General features: G+C 42.8%; 2 protein-coding genes across 2 annotated transcripts in view; both read right to left on the bottom strand.

Annotated features, from left to right (window-relative positions):
• The window catches only part of tmem231 (transmembrane protein 231), a 48072-nt gene extending 37223 nt beyond the window's left edge, over positions 1-10849 (bottom strand). Inside the window, exons 1-3 of the mRNA XM_034175704.1 lie at positions 10640-10849; positions 10406-10572; positions 8058-8186 (exon numbers count right to left, since the gene is read on the bottom strand). Of these exons, the coding sequence (XP_034031595.1) occupies positions 8058-8186; positions 10406-10572; positions 10640-10781 (438 nt within the window). The 5' untranslated portion in view covers positions 10782-10849. The remainder of the gene's footprint in view (positions 1-8057; positions 8187-10405; positions 10573-10639) is intronic.
• Positions 10850-17137: 6288 nt separating this feature from the next.
• Positions 17138-19722, bottom strand: part of adat1 (adenosine deaminase tRNA specific 1) — a 122082-nt gene continuing 119497 nt past the window's right edge. The window contains 1 exon segment of the mRNA XM_034175893.1: positions 17138-17651. Coding sequence (XP_034031784.1) covers positions 17519-17651 — 133 coding nt within the window. The 3' untranslated portion in view covers positions 17138-17518.

The following is a 19722-nucleotide window of genomic DNA, read 5'->3' as shown; positions in this document are numbered from 1 at the left end:
GCTATTTTTGTTTTTACACCTTTTAAGCACAGCGGGTGAAATAAATATATTGTTTTTGGAACCGCTTTTCTGGTTATTTGTAGCGCTGGGTTCCATCTGACGCAGGTCCGCTCCTCAACCCGCGTCGACACATAACAACTTATTCAGGTTTGATCAGACACAGAGCGAGAGAGAGACACACTTGATGAGATTGCGCCTCCATTATTAAGGCATTGCCTTCCCAAAGTGCAGTCGCCTTGGTTTAATGGTTACTTGCGGGACCTCAGGCAGAAGGCTAGAGGCCTGGAACGGAAGTGGCGTAGCTCCAAATCAGAGGTGTTCCACTCTGCATGGCATGATGCAGTTGCAGAGTATAAGCATGTATTATGGACTACAAAGCGGGCTTACTATTTGGATTTGATCAATAAAAATAAGCACATCTCAAAATTTTTGTTTGATACTGTAGCATTTCTTATCCATGGTTGGTCACCTGTTAGTCTTTCTCCATTTACAGTTCAAGACTTCTTGGATTACTTTGAGAAGAAAATAGAAGACATTAGATTGAGCATATCTAAACATGCTTTGGCTCAATCACTGCACCCTGCTGTGGAGGTGGTTGTTATTAATGAGGTGACACCTAGATTTACAGAATTTGATTCTATTTCACTAGACGCGCTGGTGAAGCTCGTGATGTCTACAAAAAGACCTGCCTATTTGATCCTATACCAACAAAATTGTTTACGGACCTGTGGTCCGTTCTTGGGCCGACTGTCCTGGAAATTGTTAATCTTTCATTAAGCTCTGGTTCTGTTCCTGGGTGTTTTAAATCTGCAGTGATTAAACCATTGCTTAAGAAATCTGGTCTTGACCCTGGTGTATTGAGTAATTACAGGTCGATATCAAATCTGTCATTTTGCTCTAAATGGTTCATTTATATCACGCTTTTCCATCTGCATCAGACAATACAATTACAATTACAATTTACAATTATGCCTCACATTCACCCCGATGTCAGGTTGCTGCCATACAAGGCGCTCACTACACACCGGGAGCAATAGGGGATTAAAGGCCTTGCCCAAGGGCCCTGAGTGATTTTCCAGTCAGGCAGGGATTTGAACCCATGATCTTCTGGACTCAAGCCCAACACCTTAACCACTAGACCATCACCTCCCCTAAAATTAATCTCCTCTAAAATTCTGGAAAAAGTGGTCTCATGGCAGCTTGTGGACCATCATACTGAGAATGATCTTTTTGAGCCACTTCAGTATGCTTTCAGAAAGCATCACTCCACAGAGACAGCGCTTACCAGAGTGGTGAATAATTTTCTGTGTGCAATGGATTCGGACACCACGATGGTTTTAGTTCTCTTGGATCTTAGTGCTGCGTTTGATACTGTGGATCATCGCGTTTTACTTGATAGGCTGGAAAATTACTTTGGGATTACTGGAAGTGTCCTTGCTTGGCTGACGTCACACTTGTCCAGTCGTTCTTATTGTGTTGTGTATAATAACACTACTTCTGGCCTTGGGGAAATTAAATTTGGGGTTCCACAGGGGTCTGTGTTAGGCCCCTTGCTTTTCTCACTTTATATAGCACCCCTTGGGCATATTCTGCGGCATTACGGGATTGCCTTTCATTATTATGCTGATGATACTCAATTGTACATGCTGGTAACTGCTGGTAATCTTGCCCATATAAAAGCCTTAGAAGATTGCCTCATATCTGTGAGAAGGTGGTTGTCTAGTAATTTCCTACTCTTGAATTCTGATAAGACTGAAATGATGGTTCTTGGTCCAGCCAGACATCTGCATCAATTTGACCAGCTGGCACTTAATTTGGGTTCGTGTGTTGTGCATCATACGGACAAAGTGAGGAATCTTGGAGTACTTTTCAGTCCTATGTTGTCTTTTGGCCCCCACATTAGAGATATTATGTGGACTGCCTTCTTCCATCTGCGAAATGTGGCGAGGATTCGTCCCATCCTGTCTATGGCTGATGCTGAGACTTTGATACATGCGTTTATTTCTTCCAGACGGGATTATTGTAATGCTTTATTTTCTGGCCTGCGGCAGTCTAGCATTCGGGGACTTCAAATGGTACAGAATGCTGCTGCCAGACTTTTGACACAAAGTAGAAGGTTTGACCACATTACACCCATTCGGGCATGGTTAAGCCCTACGTACCTGCGAGGCTCTTGCGTTCGCAGGGCACAGGGCTTCTGTGTGTTCCGAGGGTGAACAAGAAGTCTGGGGTATAGAGCCTTCTCCTACCGTGGTCTGACTCTTTGGAACGATCTACCTGCAGTTATTAGGCAGTCTGACATGGTGGAGACTTAAATCAAGACTGAAGACCCACTTTTTTAGTCTTATCTTTAATCTAATTTGTTTTTATGTTTGCTTTGTAATTTCTTTTTATTCTACTGTGTTTTATCTTTTTTGTCCCCTTCTTGATTTTAATTTTGATTTTAAATTACTTTGTGTTGTTATGAATTGTGTGAAGCGGCTTGGGGCGACTTTGTCGTGAGTTGGCGCTATATAAATTAATAAACTGAAATAAATTGAAATTGAGTGAGAGCGACAAAGAGAGAAAGAGAGAGAGAGAGAGAGAGCGACAGAGAGAAAGAGAGAGAGAGAGAGCAACAAAGAGAGAGCGACAGAGAGAAAGAGTGAGGGAGAGAAAGCTACAGCTTTTATATTACTTCTGAGACCACAAAAAGCTCAACTTTAAATAACTTAGATTTTTTTTCTGGGTGTTTTTTCCATGTTTTTATTTAGTGTTTCTTTATATTTTAAGAATTTTTTTTTGTCCTACAATCAGGAACATTTGCTGTGCAGGCAACCTAAATTCAGACACACTTCAAAAACTTCCAGTGATGAGCTGAACACCATGAAGTCCAGCCAGAAGAAAACATCTCTGCTCTTCAAAATGGGACAAAAGTGTCTTCAAAAATCCACCAGAGGTCAAAGCTGCAGAAGAGACCCTAATCTGGTTAAATGTCCCGAGAGTCCAGCAAACCAACACCTGCTTCTATGCTTCTAAATAAAACAAAAAGCTGTTTCATTTAATAATTTAACAATAAATGAATGGATCATTAAAAATGTTCACAAAATCAAAGTTTAGTCAAAAGACATTTGCACATGTATAAGTCCATCCATCCATCCATTTTCTTCCGCTTTATCTGGAGTGGGTCGCGGGGGGCAGCAGCTCAAGCAAAGCCACCCAGACCTCCCGATCCACACACACCTCCCCCAGCTCCTCTGGGGGAACCCCAAGGCGTTCCCAAGCCAGCCGAGAGATGTAGTCCCTCCAGCGTGTCCTGGGCCTCCTCCCAACGGGACGTGCCCGGAACACCTCTCCAGTGAGGCGTCCAGGGGGCATCCGGAAGAGATGCCTAAGCCACCTCAACTGACTCCTTTCGATGTGGAGGAGCAGCGGCTCGACTCCGAGCTCCTCCAGAGTGACCGAGCTCCTCATCCTATCTCTAAGGGAGCGCCCAGCCACGCTGCGAAGGAAACTCATCTCGGCCGCTTGTACCCGCGATCTCGTTCTTTTGGTCATGAGCCAAATCTCATGACCATAGGTGAGGATCGGAACGTAGATCGATCAGTAAATCGAGAACTTTGCCCCCCTACTCAGCTCTCTCTTCACCACGACGGTCCGATACAGCGACCGCATCACTGCAGATGCACCGATCCATCTATCGATCTCACGCTCCATCCGTCCCTCACTCGTGAACAAGACCCCGAGATACTTAAACTCCTCCATTTGAGGCAAGGACACTCCACCGAACTGAAGAGGGCAAAGCACCTTTTTCCGGTTGAGAACCATGGCCTCGGATTTGTGCTGAAAATCAGCACGTATAAGTCCCACCCCTTATTGTGCACAATTTTAAAACATTCACAATCACTAGTCAAATTCATATTTTAGAAATTGCATTGCCACAGAGTTGCAGAATCAGGCTTTAGATTTTTTAAAAAGTACCACTCCACAGTCACTGTTTATTGCAAAGCACACGACATTAACATGTAGGCTTTTAGGTTTTACAGATGTTTCTGACCGTTAAGCTTTATTCACTATGCCAGCAAAAAAAAATGTTAGCAGCCCTAATTAGCGGTTAGTAGATTAGCGGAACAGTGCCCACCACTGAGCACAGGTAAGCTGTGTTGTGACGTGCGCTCCTTGTGCACAGCAGGTGACCTGAACACTTCCCAAACAGGCACCAACAGACCGATCCCGATCCACCAGTGCATTTTTACTTTTTAATTTATTTACATACAAAGCAGTCATGTGGAAAAATGTTTTGTGTGGGTGGATGAGTTATTTACGTCAGAGCTGATCTGCACTTTTAATTTTAACAATGCTAATAAATAAAGTTATGACTGGCCAAGAGTCACACACGACCACAATGTAAGTAAGTCCTTTGACTTTGCTGTGTTGTCCTCAGCATTTTATTTTATGTGTCTAGCATTTTGTTTTTGTTTTTAATATATAAGTGATATTATGCTTTTATGTTTGCAATGCCAAATAATCAATCAATCCACAGTTACATGCACCTAAGAAAGTCTGCATCATCTGCTACATTAAAACCCCTTAATCTCTCTTAAACTGGTAGAATACGAGGTCTGTTAGAGAAGTATCCGACCTTTTTATTTTTTCAAAAACCATATGGATTTGAATCACGTGTGATTGCATCAGCCAAGCTTGAACCTTCATGCGCATGTGTGAGTTTTTTCACGCCTGTCGGTTGCGTCATTCGCCTGTGAGCAGGCTTTGTGTGAGCAGTGGTCCACCCCTCTCGTCGGATTTTTATTGCGAATAAATGTCTGAACGATTTGGAGCTTTGCTGCATTAATTTTTTCTAGAAACTGTGAGAGACCTCCAGGTGGACACCACTCGGAAAATTCTGTGGGCTTTCATGGACGATTTTATGGGGATTACACAGATTAAGGAGTGCTCCAGCCGGTTTAAAGACTGCCCTCAACTGCTGAGAGCGCGCCGCGCTCCGAGCGCCGATCAACAGGCTGAATCAACCAGATCATTTCCAAAGTGAAGGATTTGTTGATCCGGGACTTCATGTGACACAAAAATGGCAGAAGATGTGGACATCAGTACTTTTTCGGCACATTCCACTGTTACAGGAGTTTTTTTCATGGAAAGAGAAGCGGAGGGATGCGCCACGGAGCCGTTCATGGCGCAACACAAAACCACCTCCGTGTTGGTCTCACAGGACGGCTTTCAGATGGCTTTCAGACGGCTTTCAGTGGTTTTTCAGTCGTGTGACTATCCGAGAAATTGTGGATGAGCTGGACATGCCCCAAGATGTCCTGTGAGGCTTCATCACGGCGTTGCTTTGCGCCATGCGGCACAGCCGCGACGTGCGGAGTGCACGTCTGTCTCAATGTGCCGAAAAAATGCTGATGTCCACGTCTTCCGCAATTCCTGTGATAGTCAGAGGACATCCCGGATAAAACACAGCGTCCAGTTTGGAAATGAACGGCACATTCCACTGTTACAGGAGTTTTTGTCATGGAAAGAGGAGCGGAGGAATTCCGCTCGTCGAGGCGGAGCCACATGGCGCAAAGCAACGCCGTGATGAAGCCTTACAGGACATGTTGGGGCATGTCCAGCTCATGCATAATTTCTCGGATAGTCACACGACTGAAAAGCAACCGAAAGCCGTCTGAAAGCCATCTGAAAGCCGTCCTGTGAGACCAACACGGAGGTGGTTTTGTGCCACGCCATGAACAGCTCTGTGGCGCATCCCTCCGCTTCTCTTTCCATGAAAAAAACTCCTGTAACAGTGGAAGGATCCGAAAAAGTACTGATGTCCACGTCTTCTGCCATTTTTATGTAAGTAAGACGACGTCCCGGATCAACAAAGCCTTCACATTGGAAATTATCTGGTTGATTCAGCCTGTCGATCGGCACTCGGAGCGCGGCGCGCTCTCAGCAGCTGTGGGCAGTCTTTAAACCGGCTGGAGCACTCCTTAATCTGTGTAATCCCCATAAAATCATCCCTGAAAGCCATCTGAATTTTCTGAATGGTGTCCACCTGGAGGTCTCTCACAGTTTCTGGAAAAATTTAATGCAGCAAAGCTCCAAATCATTCAGACATTTATTCGCAATAAAAATCCGACGAGAGGGGTGGACCACTGCTCACACAAAGCCTGCTCACAGGCGAATGACGCAACCGACAAGCGTGAAAATACTCACGCATGTGCACGAAGGTTCAAGCTTGGCTGATGCAATCACACATGATTCAAATCCATATGTTTTTTTTTTAAAATAAAAAGGTCGGATACTTTTCTAACAGACCTCGTACATGGGCAAAAATGAGACGGAGAAATCAAATAAATGTTTTCTGATGTTTGTTCTCAAGATGCACATGATGTAATGGATATGCTAGAATCTAGTGCTAGGCCAGTGCTGAAGCTCAAGGCACTTTGTTCCCTAGCCTCAGAAATAGCTGAAGATCCAGCTTTTCACTGATGCATCCTATTAGGATTTTATGTGGATCAGATTACCAGCCATTTTTGGCACGCACAACAGAGTATCATCAGCACAGCAATAAATGGTCATCCCAAAACGCTGCAATACTCAAATAAAACAATTAATAAAAGGAAGCAAAGCAAACAAAATGATTAATCGTTTGACCACTAGCCTGTTACCTGTGGTACCCCATCTGAAACGACAATAGTCACGTATACGTGTGCACACACACATGCACACGTATACGTGACTATAGCTACACGCACCCGCTTGGAAACGGTGCCTCCATCATATGTAGAAATCACAGACTGGACAAAGTCTGCGTGATGTCACCCATAGATTTTCTACAGAGACCTGGAACAGGCGAGATGAAGCCTGAGTCTGGGCTCTGTTCTGGACGGAGCCATGTTCACAGCAGCTGTATGATGAACTCATTAATGCATAAAGGGGTGGAGCATGGGCGGCTCCGTGTGTTACAAAAGAAGCCTGAATACGCCCCTCTCTCAGAGTCTGAGCCACTTAACCTGGGTTCAGGTGTTTATTAAATCGTATTTGTAGTGTCTCACTAATCAAGCATTAAGTGGACCTCACAGATGAAGCTACCGACCGACAGCTGCTAAAAGTGCTAATACCATTAGTGTCCAACATCAAATCCGACAAGCGTTTCACTCAGTGTGAATATTACAGCAGACGTTTCATTGCATATCAAGCCGTATTATTCCAGGTGTTTGTAATCAAATACTCCAAACAAACAGACACAACAACAAACAACAGCAAGCAGCCGCGTCAAGCGGACACTGAGTTAAAGAGGACACGAGAAGCAGAGACACTGAGACGCTGTCACTCAAAGCAACCACGCCCCCAAATTTACACAAATTTATGGCTTAAAATGTCTTAAACTAAGAAGTTAGAAAAAAATTCAGCCCTCATACAGTTGTCATGAGGATGAAACTATCTACAGAGACCAAAACAGCTGTTTTCTTCTACCAGACTGTAATCATGTTTATTTCTGCTCTGAAGTTTTTACATGCAGTCCCATGGGAAAGTGCTCTCTGTCTTACAGCCAGCCTCAAGTGGCCAGTCAAGGAACTGCACATGAGAGTTAGCTTCATCTACTGCAACTGAAGTTTGTAGGTTGGCTGGAATACTCTGATTAGTCCATCTTGTCTATTTTTAACTACTTTTTCCCCTCATATGACCTCATCAATGAGCCCAAAATCTATCATTTTACCTTTTGAACTTGTGTGTCCAATCTCTGTGACTTCTTTTTTTTCATGTTTACATTAACTTAACTTTGTTCATTTTATATAGACATCATTAACATAAAACCATGCTGGTGAGATTTATTTTCAGATTCACATTAAAGACTGTCATTTGGGGGAGTTTCTCTGTTGAGACGTCTGGAGGTTCCTACCTTTAGTGGATGTAGAGGTTTGACTACGTTGTAATAAGCCTGCGTGTAACGTGAAGTGGTTGCTGGCATTAGTCTCACTACTCGTGCTGGCCGTGTGTCATGAGGACGTTAACAAAGGTTTAAGCTCGTGTGTGGTTGTTTTTGTGTATTTAAGATAAAGCAGTGGAGTACTTACAAAGAGCTGGTAGCTGAAAGTCAGCAGGAGCTGGATGCTGTAGATCTGCTCCTCAGGCTTCAGAGGTAGCTGCAGCTCAAACATCAGGAGGTCCAGTTTCCCATCCTGGTTCTGGTCCACCTCTCTCACCTGTTGAACATGACCACAACAAAGAAAATTGAAAGCTTGGCATTTTGTGATATTCACCTTTTTTTGGGGGGGGGGGGGGGTGTACAGAAACAGTGTAGTTGTAGCTTGAAGCTCAGCACTGGCCTTAAGGCACTTTGTTCCCTAGCCTCAGAAATAGCTGAAGATCCAGCTTTTCACTGATGCAAGGCAATCCTATAAGGATTTTATGTGGATCAGATTACCAGCCGTTTTTGGCACGCACAACAGAGTATCATCTGCATAGCAATAAATGGTCATCCCAAAACGCTGCAATACTCAAATAAAACAATTAATAAAAGGAAGCAAAGCAAACAAAATGATTAATCGTTTGACCACTAGCCTCTACAGCCCAAATGATTGACCCTTCCAACCTCCAGTCTCAGTGAATTAGGAGCCAAAACACTGTGTGGGACCTGTGGCAGCCACAGTAACCCACAAGTACCAGGACCACTTCCTCCACTGACATGGCTTGCAAAACAGGGCTAACTGTTGTGTGTTGGGGGGTTTGGCTGGACATCTGGGTGCTGTTTTCTTTTCTTTGCTCTCCAGGTGGTATGCAAACTGTTTTTTTCTGTGGAGAAGGTGCTGGCGGAAGAGTTCTTCACCCTCATCAGAACTATTGGCTGCACCTGTGGAGGATGTTCACGTGCAGGCCTAACAACTTGCAGCACCTGTGGATGATGCTCACGTGCAGACTTAAAGACTTTCAGCTGAAGCAGATAATGAGATGGCGTTCTGCATTTAAGCCATGAGTGATTCGAGCAGAATTGCCGGGAACTCGACCTTGTGACATTCGGTTGTGAGACGCTGAGGACTGCGCCAGGGTTTGACACATCATGCCTGTGAAGGAGGACGGGTGAGGGACACATGCTGTCAGCACATATCAGAGGTGATTACTGTCTGAATAATCGTTAATAGTAATTTGGCGTTTTGTTACGCAGTATATTTGAACATTGATGAGAATTGTGCAGTTTGCTTCTCACTGCCGTGGCGTACGGATTGATGATCCTCCACCTGTTGTGAGAAGCTGCTCATTTACATAAGGCTTAAATTCAGACCTGAATGTGTTGCTGATAGTGTGTGCCTCTGAAGGATATTTGTTGTAGCTCTGTTGACTTACCTCACCTTTTCCGTCCTTCACAGAGTCAGTTTGTCGTATTCACCTGGGGGGTGTTCGGCGGTGAATCTGAGTCCAGAAGTGCCGGGCTTTGCTCCATTTGGGCGCTGGAGAGCGCGCCGTCCTTCACCTTGCCAAGACAGCTGACTATTTATGTTGTATACGGATTATTGCACATGAGGGGGAATAAATTTGTTTCTTGGAACCGCTTTCTGGTTATTCAGCGCTGGGCCATTGTCAGATGCTGGTTTGGTTCTCTGACCCGCGTCAGCACATAACAGCTAACATTTGTCAAAACCTATGAGTAGCAAGGGGGAGCTAGGAAGTAGTTCTACCCCTCTAACCATAACCAGCATAGCTTCAAGTCAGGCAGACATTAAATTCTACAGACATATACAAACAGTACAGGCCCATTCGGAAGGATTTCCTATCAAATTGGCTGAATTTCCTGTTGGGTCACGTGGAATTGGTCAAACCAGCCAAACACAATGACCAGAAAGGCTGTATCAAATTCTAAGCAAAACCAAAGAATTCATCACCAATTATGTGAAATTTTACCATAATTTTCCATCTTCTGGGCTAAAACATTTTAACATTGAGGGACTGACTTCTGCACTGTGGTGGATGTGGCAGAGCACCAGGACATGCTCATGACCTGATTCAAGTTTTTGAATAGCTATCTTAACCCCTTAACGCCTGAATTTATATAGCTGTATATAAAAAAAATCTTTTGTGTTGGTTTTTGCCTTTAAGGAGATGGTAAATAATGTTGAGATTATTAATTTCACTTTTGCACAAAAAATAAATAGTAATAATTTTGGTATTTTGGTAATGACTTTATGTTATAATAATAATACTGGTATGTTGCAAATTTGCGACAACAGGCATACTGGTCAATTTGGTATGTTGCATATTTGAGCCAAATATTGTAGCATATATGCGACAATAGGCGTTAAGGGGTTAAATTAAGGATCAAGGTCATTTAATGCTGAGCATCTGTCGATACGAAGAATGTTTCATGAGGTGAAAGATGAAATGTTTCATTCAACGAGGCGCAGATTGATTCTGTGGCTGCGGTTCTTACAGAGACCGCGGGGATCCGGAGGTTCGGGCCCAGCAGCTTGTTGAGGTGGCTGAAGGTGCTCCAGGCCACATAGTTCCCCTGGGGACTGGTCGCAGCGACCAGGAGCGTCTGGTACTGGAACCTGACGACCGGCTGCTCCTCGTAGGTGCTTCTTTTGATCCAAAAGCCTGCAAACAGGCCGGTTTCAGACACACATGCGGACTGTGGCGGTGTTCGGCGGACTGAAGGACCTACCGTGGCTCCTGTAGGCCACCAGCAGCGGCGGCACGTAGGTTAGGAACCAAACCAGCAGCACGAACAGGGCGGCCCTGGAACACACGCTGGTTCTGTATCGAATCTCGGACGGCTGACTGTACACCTCAAACACGGCCATCATGGAGTCCAAACGGCAGCGAAGCGCCTCAAAGTGAGCTCACCGGGGCCGAGAAGAATTTAAACACCAAGCGGCTTTGCGCCGCGACAAAAAACAAAAACAAAAAAAAAAACGCTAAATACAACGGCGGTAACGGGGACCGACCGAAGACCCGAAACTTACTTCGTATACACTGTGTCGAAGCCGGCTGCTAGGCAACCACTTCTGCACTCATGCGCTTTGTGTTCGCCGAGCATCGGAGCAGCCATCTTACCACTCCCTCCTTACAGAGCAGAGAGGCACTTATTTTGCCTTTCAGCTTGTGGAGGGGCTCTGCCCCCCCATACTCTCCACCTTTTTAAGCATTTTTCTTTTTTTGCCTTTCAGCTGCCCTCCCCCCCTCATTACAGCCCTCTCAACCCCCTGCCACTTTAAGCATTTTTTTTTAATGTAGATGTAAATTAATATTCAGAGTTTTCAGCTCGTTGACAGTAGGGCTGTACAATATGGACAAATTATCGTATCTCAATACTGTCATATAAATGTCACTTATATACATGCTGTCCATATTATTGAGCCGCTTAGGTGGGTAGGGAGAGTTCCCATGGGATAAAAAAGCTTTTCATACTACCATCCCTGGTTCTCAAGACCAGGCACCTACGTCGTTCTACTCTCTCTTTTTTTAAAGATATTTCTGTGTACCTTAGTAAACACTAGTAGAGTTCCACCTTATATTTGTAATGTATAATAGAAGATATACCTTACTGAAGTGTCATATCAATATATAATTATGATTTGTGATGATTATGATTTGATATGTTTTGGACTTTTATTTACATCAATTATGAAGAAATACAAAAGTTTCTTTCACCAAAACATCAAATCTAGGCTTTCATCTCAAATGTACTTTCTGTCTAATTGTAGCTGAACTTTCAGGTCTTCTTTTTAAGAAAATCCTCCGCTACACCACTTCATCAGGAAGCTGGAGTTTATATTTTTATTAATTTAGAGATTTACTTTCAGTTTGAGTTAAGGAAGATAATTTTAGAAAAAAAATGTATTTGAAATGGAATAAACAAATTAAAATGTGTGAAATACCAAGTGTTCCAATACTTTTGAGGGCAACTGAGAAAGTGAGGAGCAGCATCTTACATCTCATATATAGTGCAGCAGATAATAGAATATTTAGAGTGGAATCCTGCAAATGGTGATACAAGCATCAAATTCAGCATAAATAATCCATAGACATGAACTCTTTGAAAAACACTGATTGGCCACTTGAATTTTCAGTAGGCAGCCAGGTAGGGGTCAATTGAAGAATTACACAGGGGTCAAAATCAGGGGTGGGCAACTTGTTCCAGAAAGGGCCAAGAGGGTGCAGGTTTTCTTTGCAGCCACTGACTCCACCAGGTGACTTCACCAGTGGCGCCAGCAAAAAAAAAAATTCTAAGGGTGGCTAGTGGGGCCTAGGCAAAATCTTAGGGTGGCATACCCAACCAAAAAATAAATAAATAAATATTTGATATATTGAATTTACAGTATATTCATATATTTAAAGATTTTTTTTATTATTGCAATCACACTTTAATCACAATAACTTAATATATTTGGGTTATTCAACTATTCATGACAGAATACAATGACTGAGAAAAATTTGACAAGACTAGCGACGCGGCTGCGTCTACTTTTAGAGGATGAGCACCGAAGGTGCAGAGGACCCCATTGTGCTCTGTTTCTTATTATATTATATATTATTATTATTGTTGTTGATGATGATGTTGCTGCTGTTGCTCTTGTTTTAACACCATTTTCACATTATTAACTGTTATTTAAAATATATTCCCTAAATCCACACAAATCCAATGCGCCCTCATGTGGTGGCTGAGGGGTGGCTTAGAGTAATCTGGTGGTGGCTGTAGCCACCCGTAGCCACCACATGGGGGCGCCACTGGATTTCACTGATTAATATCACTGAGTAGATGGAATCAGTTAATCAGTGAAATCACGTGGTGGAATCAGTGGATGCAAAGAAAACCTGCACCCTCTTGGCCTTTTCTGGAACAAGTTGCCCACCCCAGGTCTAAATTAAAAGATGCTTTAATCATATAGAAAACTACACCACATTATTTGCCTGATCATAAAGATTCTAAAAAAAAGGTATAGTTTGGACAATCTGTGACTGAATGTTATGGAGTTATGAGGTAAAAGCAGCAGGAATGGTGACAAAGGTCAGTTTCAGTTTGTACAGGGGTCAAAAGTTGCTCCATTAATTTTGCTCCAGCTGTATTTATTGTTTGTATCACCATTTGAAGGATTGTTTCAGTTATCTGCGCCACTAAAAAGCCAACAATAAGCCACCCGAATTAAAGGAGAAATGCTGCGTTTACCAACGTGGACCTCATTCCTGACATAAAATACAGTCGTTTACTCACCAATATAAGTTTAGTGTGATTAGAAGTCCATAGTTCAAATGACGTAGTCAGTTCAAATCTGGAGCAAACATTTTTCTTCTTCTAAGGTGGATTAGAACTTTTCGTGGTACACAGCACCAGCTACTGGACAGGAGGAACCTAGCAGTCAATGTGACTCACTGATTTCAAAATGCAGCTCTTTCAACCAGAAGTGTGGTGCTGTGACATGTCAATCATCTGTGTCCAATCAGATTTCAGGAGGGTCCAGTGAAAACCCCGGCCTCAGCTCTAGCTCCACCCATGCCAGGAAGTGTTTGACATTTGAACATTTCCTGTTCTACTGTGGATTTGAAAATTGGCACTTCCTGTTTAGGATGCCCTGTACCATGAGTGAGCTTCACGCCACTGTGCAAAGCTTCACTCATATTAACTGTATGTATTCTGTGACTGGCATCAAGTCAACTTTATTTTTAAATGTGGCTTTTATGCTTGAGATCGGCACCACGTCACTTCCAGCAAAGTGGCCAATCCTCTGACAGCGTGACCATCAGGTTCTTGGTCACCTCCCTGACTAAAGTCCTTCTCCCCCGATCACTCAGTTTAGATGGGCATCTAGCTCTAGGAAGGGTCCTGGTTGATCTGAACTTCTTCCATTTATAGTTGATGGAGGCCACTGTACTCATTGGGACCTTCTAAGCAGCAGAAATGTTTCTGTTCCCTTCCCCAGATTTGTGCCTCAAGACAATCCTGTCTCAGAGGTCTACAGATGCTTGGTTTGTGCTCTGACTATCAACTGTGGGACCTTATATGTAGACAGGTGTGTGTTTTTCCAAATCATGTCCAATCAACTGAATTTACCCCAGATGGACTCCAGTTAAGCTGCAAAAACATCTCAAGGATGAGCTCAATATTGAGCTTCATGGCAACAGCTGTGAATACTTATGTACATGATTACTTATTTATTTGTTTATTGTAATAAATTTGCAAAAATCAGTTTTTTTTTTACATTCTCATTACAGGGTACTGTAAGTCCATTTTGGAATAATGCTGTAACATAAAATGTGGAAAAAGTGCTGCGCTGTGAATACTTTCAGGAGTGCGCTGTATGACGTCACTACAGAAAAGCGCACAGAAATCAATACGTGTTTAACAGTCACACTGGACAATTAAAAATTGTTGGGGTTTTTTGACCTAACAAAACGTAATTTGAGCTACAGTCTATATAATCCATGAAGTGTGTGGTACACTTACGGTAATCCCGAGTGCTTACCACTATGCATCTAAGCAAATGGTCATTTTTTTGTGAGGGATGTCCCACTTTTTATCCAATAAAGGTTATTCATGGACATTTCTGGATGGAGTGAAGACAGAAAACATCAAACTGGAAATGAGTGATTTTTTTTTTTAACCTTTATTCTACATTGATCTACAATTTTCTTCATATATTACACTACTTTTGTCAGTGAACTCATTTCTAGCACCAAAACAGTTCATCCACATGAATAAAAGTGTGTTTTCAATAAACTGAAGAATTTCTGAAAATGCATTTCACGCTTTCAGCAAAATCACGAGCACCCTGTACAGAAAGGTCAGGTCAGGAAATGATGGAGAACCTTTTAGAATATGACAAAGCAATGTCTAAGATACTTATAAGCAAAAATTCAACTGGATGTCAGATATGGGGAACAAAATTAATTTTAGAGGCATTTATAAACCTTCAGCAAACGGCCTAGTTCTAGACAAATACAGTGCAGCCGGAAGGTATTCATGGCGCTTCACTTTCATCACATTTTGTTATGTTACAGCCTTATTCCAAAACGGATTAAATTCATTTTTCCCCTCAAAATTCTACTCACAGCACCCCATAATGGCAACATGAAAAATATTTTATTGAAATTAAGGCTGTAACATAAAATGTGGAAAAAGTGAAGTGCTGTGAATACTTTCTGGCTGCACCGTATGTGACATATTCTGAAAACAGACTGAAATGAACATTTTGATGTGCAACATATGGGCATTACACTAAAACAGTAGTTTTAAAATGGGAGTAATTGAAAGTTTGGTAAAATCCAAAAAATACCCCTGGACCCCAGAGGGTTAAGCATTTCAATAATTTTCTCATGCATTTGTGGACACACTGGAGATCCTCTGCCCATCTTTACTCCTCAAAGGGTCAGCCTTCATGAATGCTGCTTTTGTACAAAACATAATCACAATCGTGAACCTGCTGGTGGACTCTAGCAGGTTGAAGGAGGCCTTTGGTGTGACGTGGTCCGTCTTTAGTCCTCTCGGGATGTCGTCTTTTAGATAACACAAACTAATTGCAAGTGATATGCTAGAAAAGGACACAACACTTTAGAATAATTCAGCCTTAAGCAAGATAAAATGCACAGAGTTTTTAAGTTTATTTAAGCCTTCGACACAGAGCTTAGACAAACTGAGTCCTCTAGAGAGACTGAATAGGTGACAACCGCGCTCATCTATTTATTGGAGACCCGCGGGCATCGCTCCTCCTTCGACTTTTTTATTTATTTCATTCCCAAGACATGGTTTTCTATTGGAAGCGTCCTCTAGTGAACCCTAAGCAGGTGTTAGGCCATTATTTCAATGTGACAAACGCTCCCATTAAAACGTGAAGGATTTACAACTGATTTTTTTAAAAGACCTTCAGCCACAGGTGCAGCTGGCCTGAGGCCCCCCCCCGCACGTGGCCTCAGCCACAGGTGCAGCTGGCCTGAGGCCCCTGCACGTGGCCTGCGGGAAAGCACCTAAAAGGCCTTGGAAAGCCCCTGACAGACTGAATGACTAATAGAGCCCTTTTTTTGGGGTTGAACACCTGCTAGTTCAGCCAGAGGACATACAGTTCAGATCAGGACACTTGATAGTTCATCACAGTTCAAATATGGACCTAAAAATTCTTCTACAGGTGTTTGGTTAGACAGAGGTCTCTGGAATCAGGGATCAGATACCAGCAGGTCAGAAGCACTGGAGCCTTAGTGGTGGCTGAGACAAAAACTCAGGCATGGGAGGAGTTTGGCGAATCCATGGAGAATGACTTTCGGCCAGCCTCAATGCAGTTCTGGCAAACTGTCAGGCACCTCAGGAAATGGAGGCAGTTCTTAGCCCAGGCTGTGTTCAGCAGGGGAGGAGAGCTGCTAAACTGGACTGAGGACATTGTCAGGAGGTGGAAAGAACAGAAGGAATGTTTTCACAGTTTTCGCTTTATGGCAAGATGCATTATCATCTTGAAAAATGATTTCATCATCCCCAAACATCCTTTCAATTGATGGGATAAGAAAAGTGTCCAAAATATCAACGTAAACTTGTGCATTTATTGATGATGTAATGACAGCCATCTCCCCAGTGCCTTTACCTGACATGCAGCCCCATATCATCAATGACTGTGGAAATTTACATGTTCTCTTCAGGCAGTCATCTTTATAAATCTCACTGGAACGGCACCAAACAAAAGTTCCAGCATCATCACCTTGCCCAATGCAGATTCGAGATTCATCACTGAATATGACTTTCATCCAGTCATCCACAGTCCACGATTGCTTTTCCTTAGCCCATTGTAACCTTGTTTTTTTTTTGTTTAGGTGTTAATGATGGCTTTCGTTTAGCTTTTCTGTATGTAAATCCCATTTCCTTTAGGCGGTTTCTTACAGTTCGGTCACAGACGTTGACTCCAGTTTCCTCCCATTCGTTCCTCATTTGTTTTGTTGTGCATTTTCGATTTTTGAGACATATTGCTTTAAGTTTTCTGTCTTGACGCTTTGATGTCTTCCTTGGTCTACCAGTATGTTTTACAGGGTGATTCCATAATTTATTCCTCAGAATTGAGTGAGTCCATATTTTTTTCCCTCTGCTTGGTCTAAAAAGTAACCGTTACTGACTACCACAATTTTTTTTCCTGATTTTTTATAGTGTTTCTTAAAGCCAGAAAGTTGCCATTTGAAATGACTTTAGTTTTGTGTCATGTCTGTGATCTGCTTTTTTTCTTTTTTTTCTGTTAATGAACATCCTCCGAGGCCGGTGATTCCATAATTTTTGCCAGGGGTTGTAGTATGTTACCAGGTCATTGGTGACTTAAACTTTCAAGACCACTGTGCTGGAACAATCTGAATAAGGACACAGATTTTAATTGAGGCATTCTGGAACTAGTGGACAATGTTTGTGACGGCCTCAAACCCAAACCGATCCTTTTGAGAGAGATTCTACATCTGCTCTGACTTTCAAGTTTTTCAAAGGTTTTGCAGAGGCTGGAAAATCTAATAAATACATGCACAGCCACAGACACGTGAACATTATTGCTGTAAAGGACGGTGTCTGAGTGAGCTCGATGACCTTTCAGGAGAAGAGCAGGAGGTCGGTGCTGCCGCGTGGCCACAGGGGGAATGCCTGGAGGCGGAGCTGCTGCCACGCCCGCTGGTACAACTGCGCCGCCTGCTTGTACTCCCAGTAACTGGTCAGCTTCTTTCCCCTGCAGCAGTCACAAAAAATACAGCTTCTGTGGGTGGAGCTAATGTCAGCACAGCCATCTTGAAATGTTTTGGTGGTCATCAACTTTATGTTACAATTTTGCTTTCGTGTCTTTAACTTTCTTACTTTATGACATCACCAAGCTCTGACTGCTATGTCACGGAAACCCACACTACATCGTGTTTGCGTTAGTGGTAAAAAAAAAAACAAAAACGTGAATACTACAACAAAATAAATTGACCCAATGCCCGATCACATGGACATCTGCAGCAGAACCAGAAGGAGAACAGCTCCAGTCGCAAAGTTAGTCTAATCTTAAGAAAAGTTTCAAGACAGCAGAAAATTTCCAACAGATCTTCTGCAAAATCTTCTAAAGCTGAGCAAACTGATGTTTAGAAAACTTTTAACAGCAACAAGAAAGATCCTCCTCACTAGAATCTTGCACTGTTCAGCTTTTCACTCTCAATTCTTGATCCACAGTTGCATCGAAACTGAGCAGAATGTTGTGAAGATCAGCTCTTGGAGCATCCGCTGGCGTGCCAGCGTGAAGATGTATTTGACTCTCCTGAATCCCTCTGGCAGAATGAAAAGGTACTGCAGATGTATTGCGGCCCTAAGGGGGGGGCATGAAGGTACTGCAGGTGATCACTAGCAAGAGATCATTAAAACTAGTTTGTTTAACATGACTTTGTAGCAAAGTTTAAAATTAGCTTAACAATTTGATTATTGGCAGTCTTTTATCAGTCATCGCCGGGCCCAGTGGCAAAGCTCCAGCCCTTAAGGGGGCCCGACCGCCCACCACTGCCTCATCCACACATTGGGGCGTTGCATACCACTAAGATATGAACTTCCTGATGAAAGAAGTTTCAAGTCCCAACCAAGAAGAATAAATGCAAACATAGCTCCAAAAGCACCCTGAAGACCTCCATCCACATCTACCGTGATGCCAACACCAAAATCAGCTAATGGGGTTGAGGTCTCCAGAGCATCAATACAACTGGAACTGGCAGAGAAGGGATAGTCTGACCCCAGTCATGAGTAGTGTTGGGTATCAAGAACCGGTACTTTTCAAGAATCATTAAGAATTGATTCGATCCACTGACATCAATAGCCTTTTTGCTTAACGATTCCCTTATCAGTCCTTCAGAGTGGCTGTTGTTTTTGAGGGTGTTTGTCGGGAAAACTATCATTTCTAAGTCGATTGCAGACCCTGCAGTGGGTCTGTAAACAACCGCTTCTGCAGTGGATCTGCTTGAAGCAACAAAGCAGTGCACTGACTCGCTGCTTCATTGGTTCTATGCGTCGCTGATTTTCAGAAGCAGCAAGACCACTTCTTAAACCCTCTCAAAGCCATTAAAATATGTCAATTGTGAGTCACTTTTGTGCAGATTAAAGTCACTAACTGGGACTCTTGTCTTGCTGCGGACAAGAAACGAGAATCCTCCTCCATTCCATTTGTACCAATCCAAACACTGCGCCGCTCTCTGCCGAGTCAAGTTAGAAAGATAGAGTCCGGTCGGAATTAATAATTCAGAGCGAATCGCTGTTTTAAATCAAATGACACCTCTTTCCAAACACTGTGATACAGACAACAAACCAAAACATTTTTTTTTTTCCCAAAATGAGACATCGTCCGTGTTTTATTTATTACATCCTGACGTGCAGCGCAGCCGGCTGAGCTCAGCTCAGAGGCTATGGAGTTACATTTCTGTCATTAATATCTGAAAGGAAATGCTTTTGACAAAAACTACAGATTTTGTTTGTTTCTATTTATGTCCAGAAATCAAGGATCCACCATGTAGAGTTTATTATGTCCAGAGTTTAAGGATCCAGTGACCAGTTTCATATTTATTTACAACCCCAATTCCAATGAAGTTGGGACGTTGTGTAAAATGTAAATAAAAACAGAATACGATTTTCAAATCCTCTTCAACCTATATTCAATTGAATACACCACAAAGACAAGATATTTAATGTTCAAACTGACAAACGTTATTGTTTTTGTGCAAATATTTGATCATTTTGAAATGGATGCCTGCAACATGTTTCAAAAAAGCTGGGACAGTGGTATG

Source organism: Thalassophryne amazonica, chromosome 8, assembly GCF_902500255.1.
Source record: "Thalassophryne amazonica chromosome 8, fThaAma1.1, whole genome shotgun sequence".
NCBI lineage: Eukaryota > Metazoa > Chordata > Actinopteri > Batrachoidiformes > Batrachoididae > Thalassophryne > Thalassophryne amazonica.
Note: the sequence above shows the minus strand (reverse complement) of the source record. Positions and strands in the feature narration are given on the sequence as shown.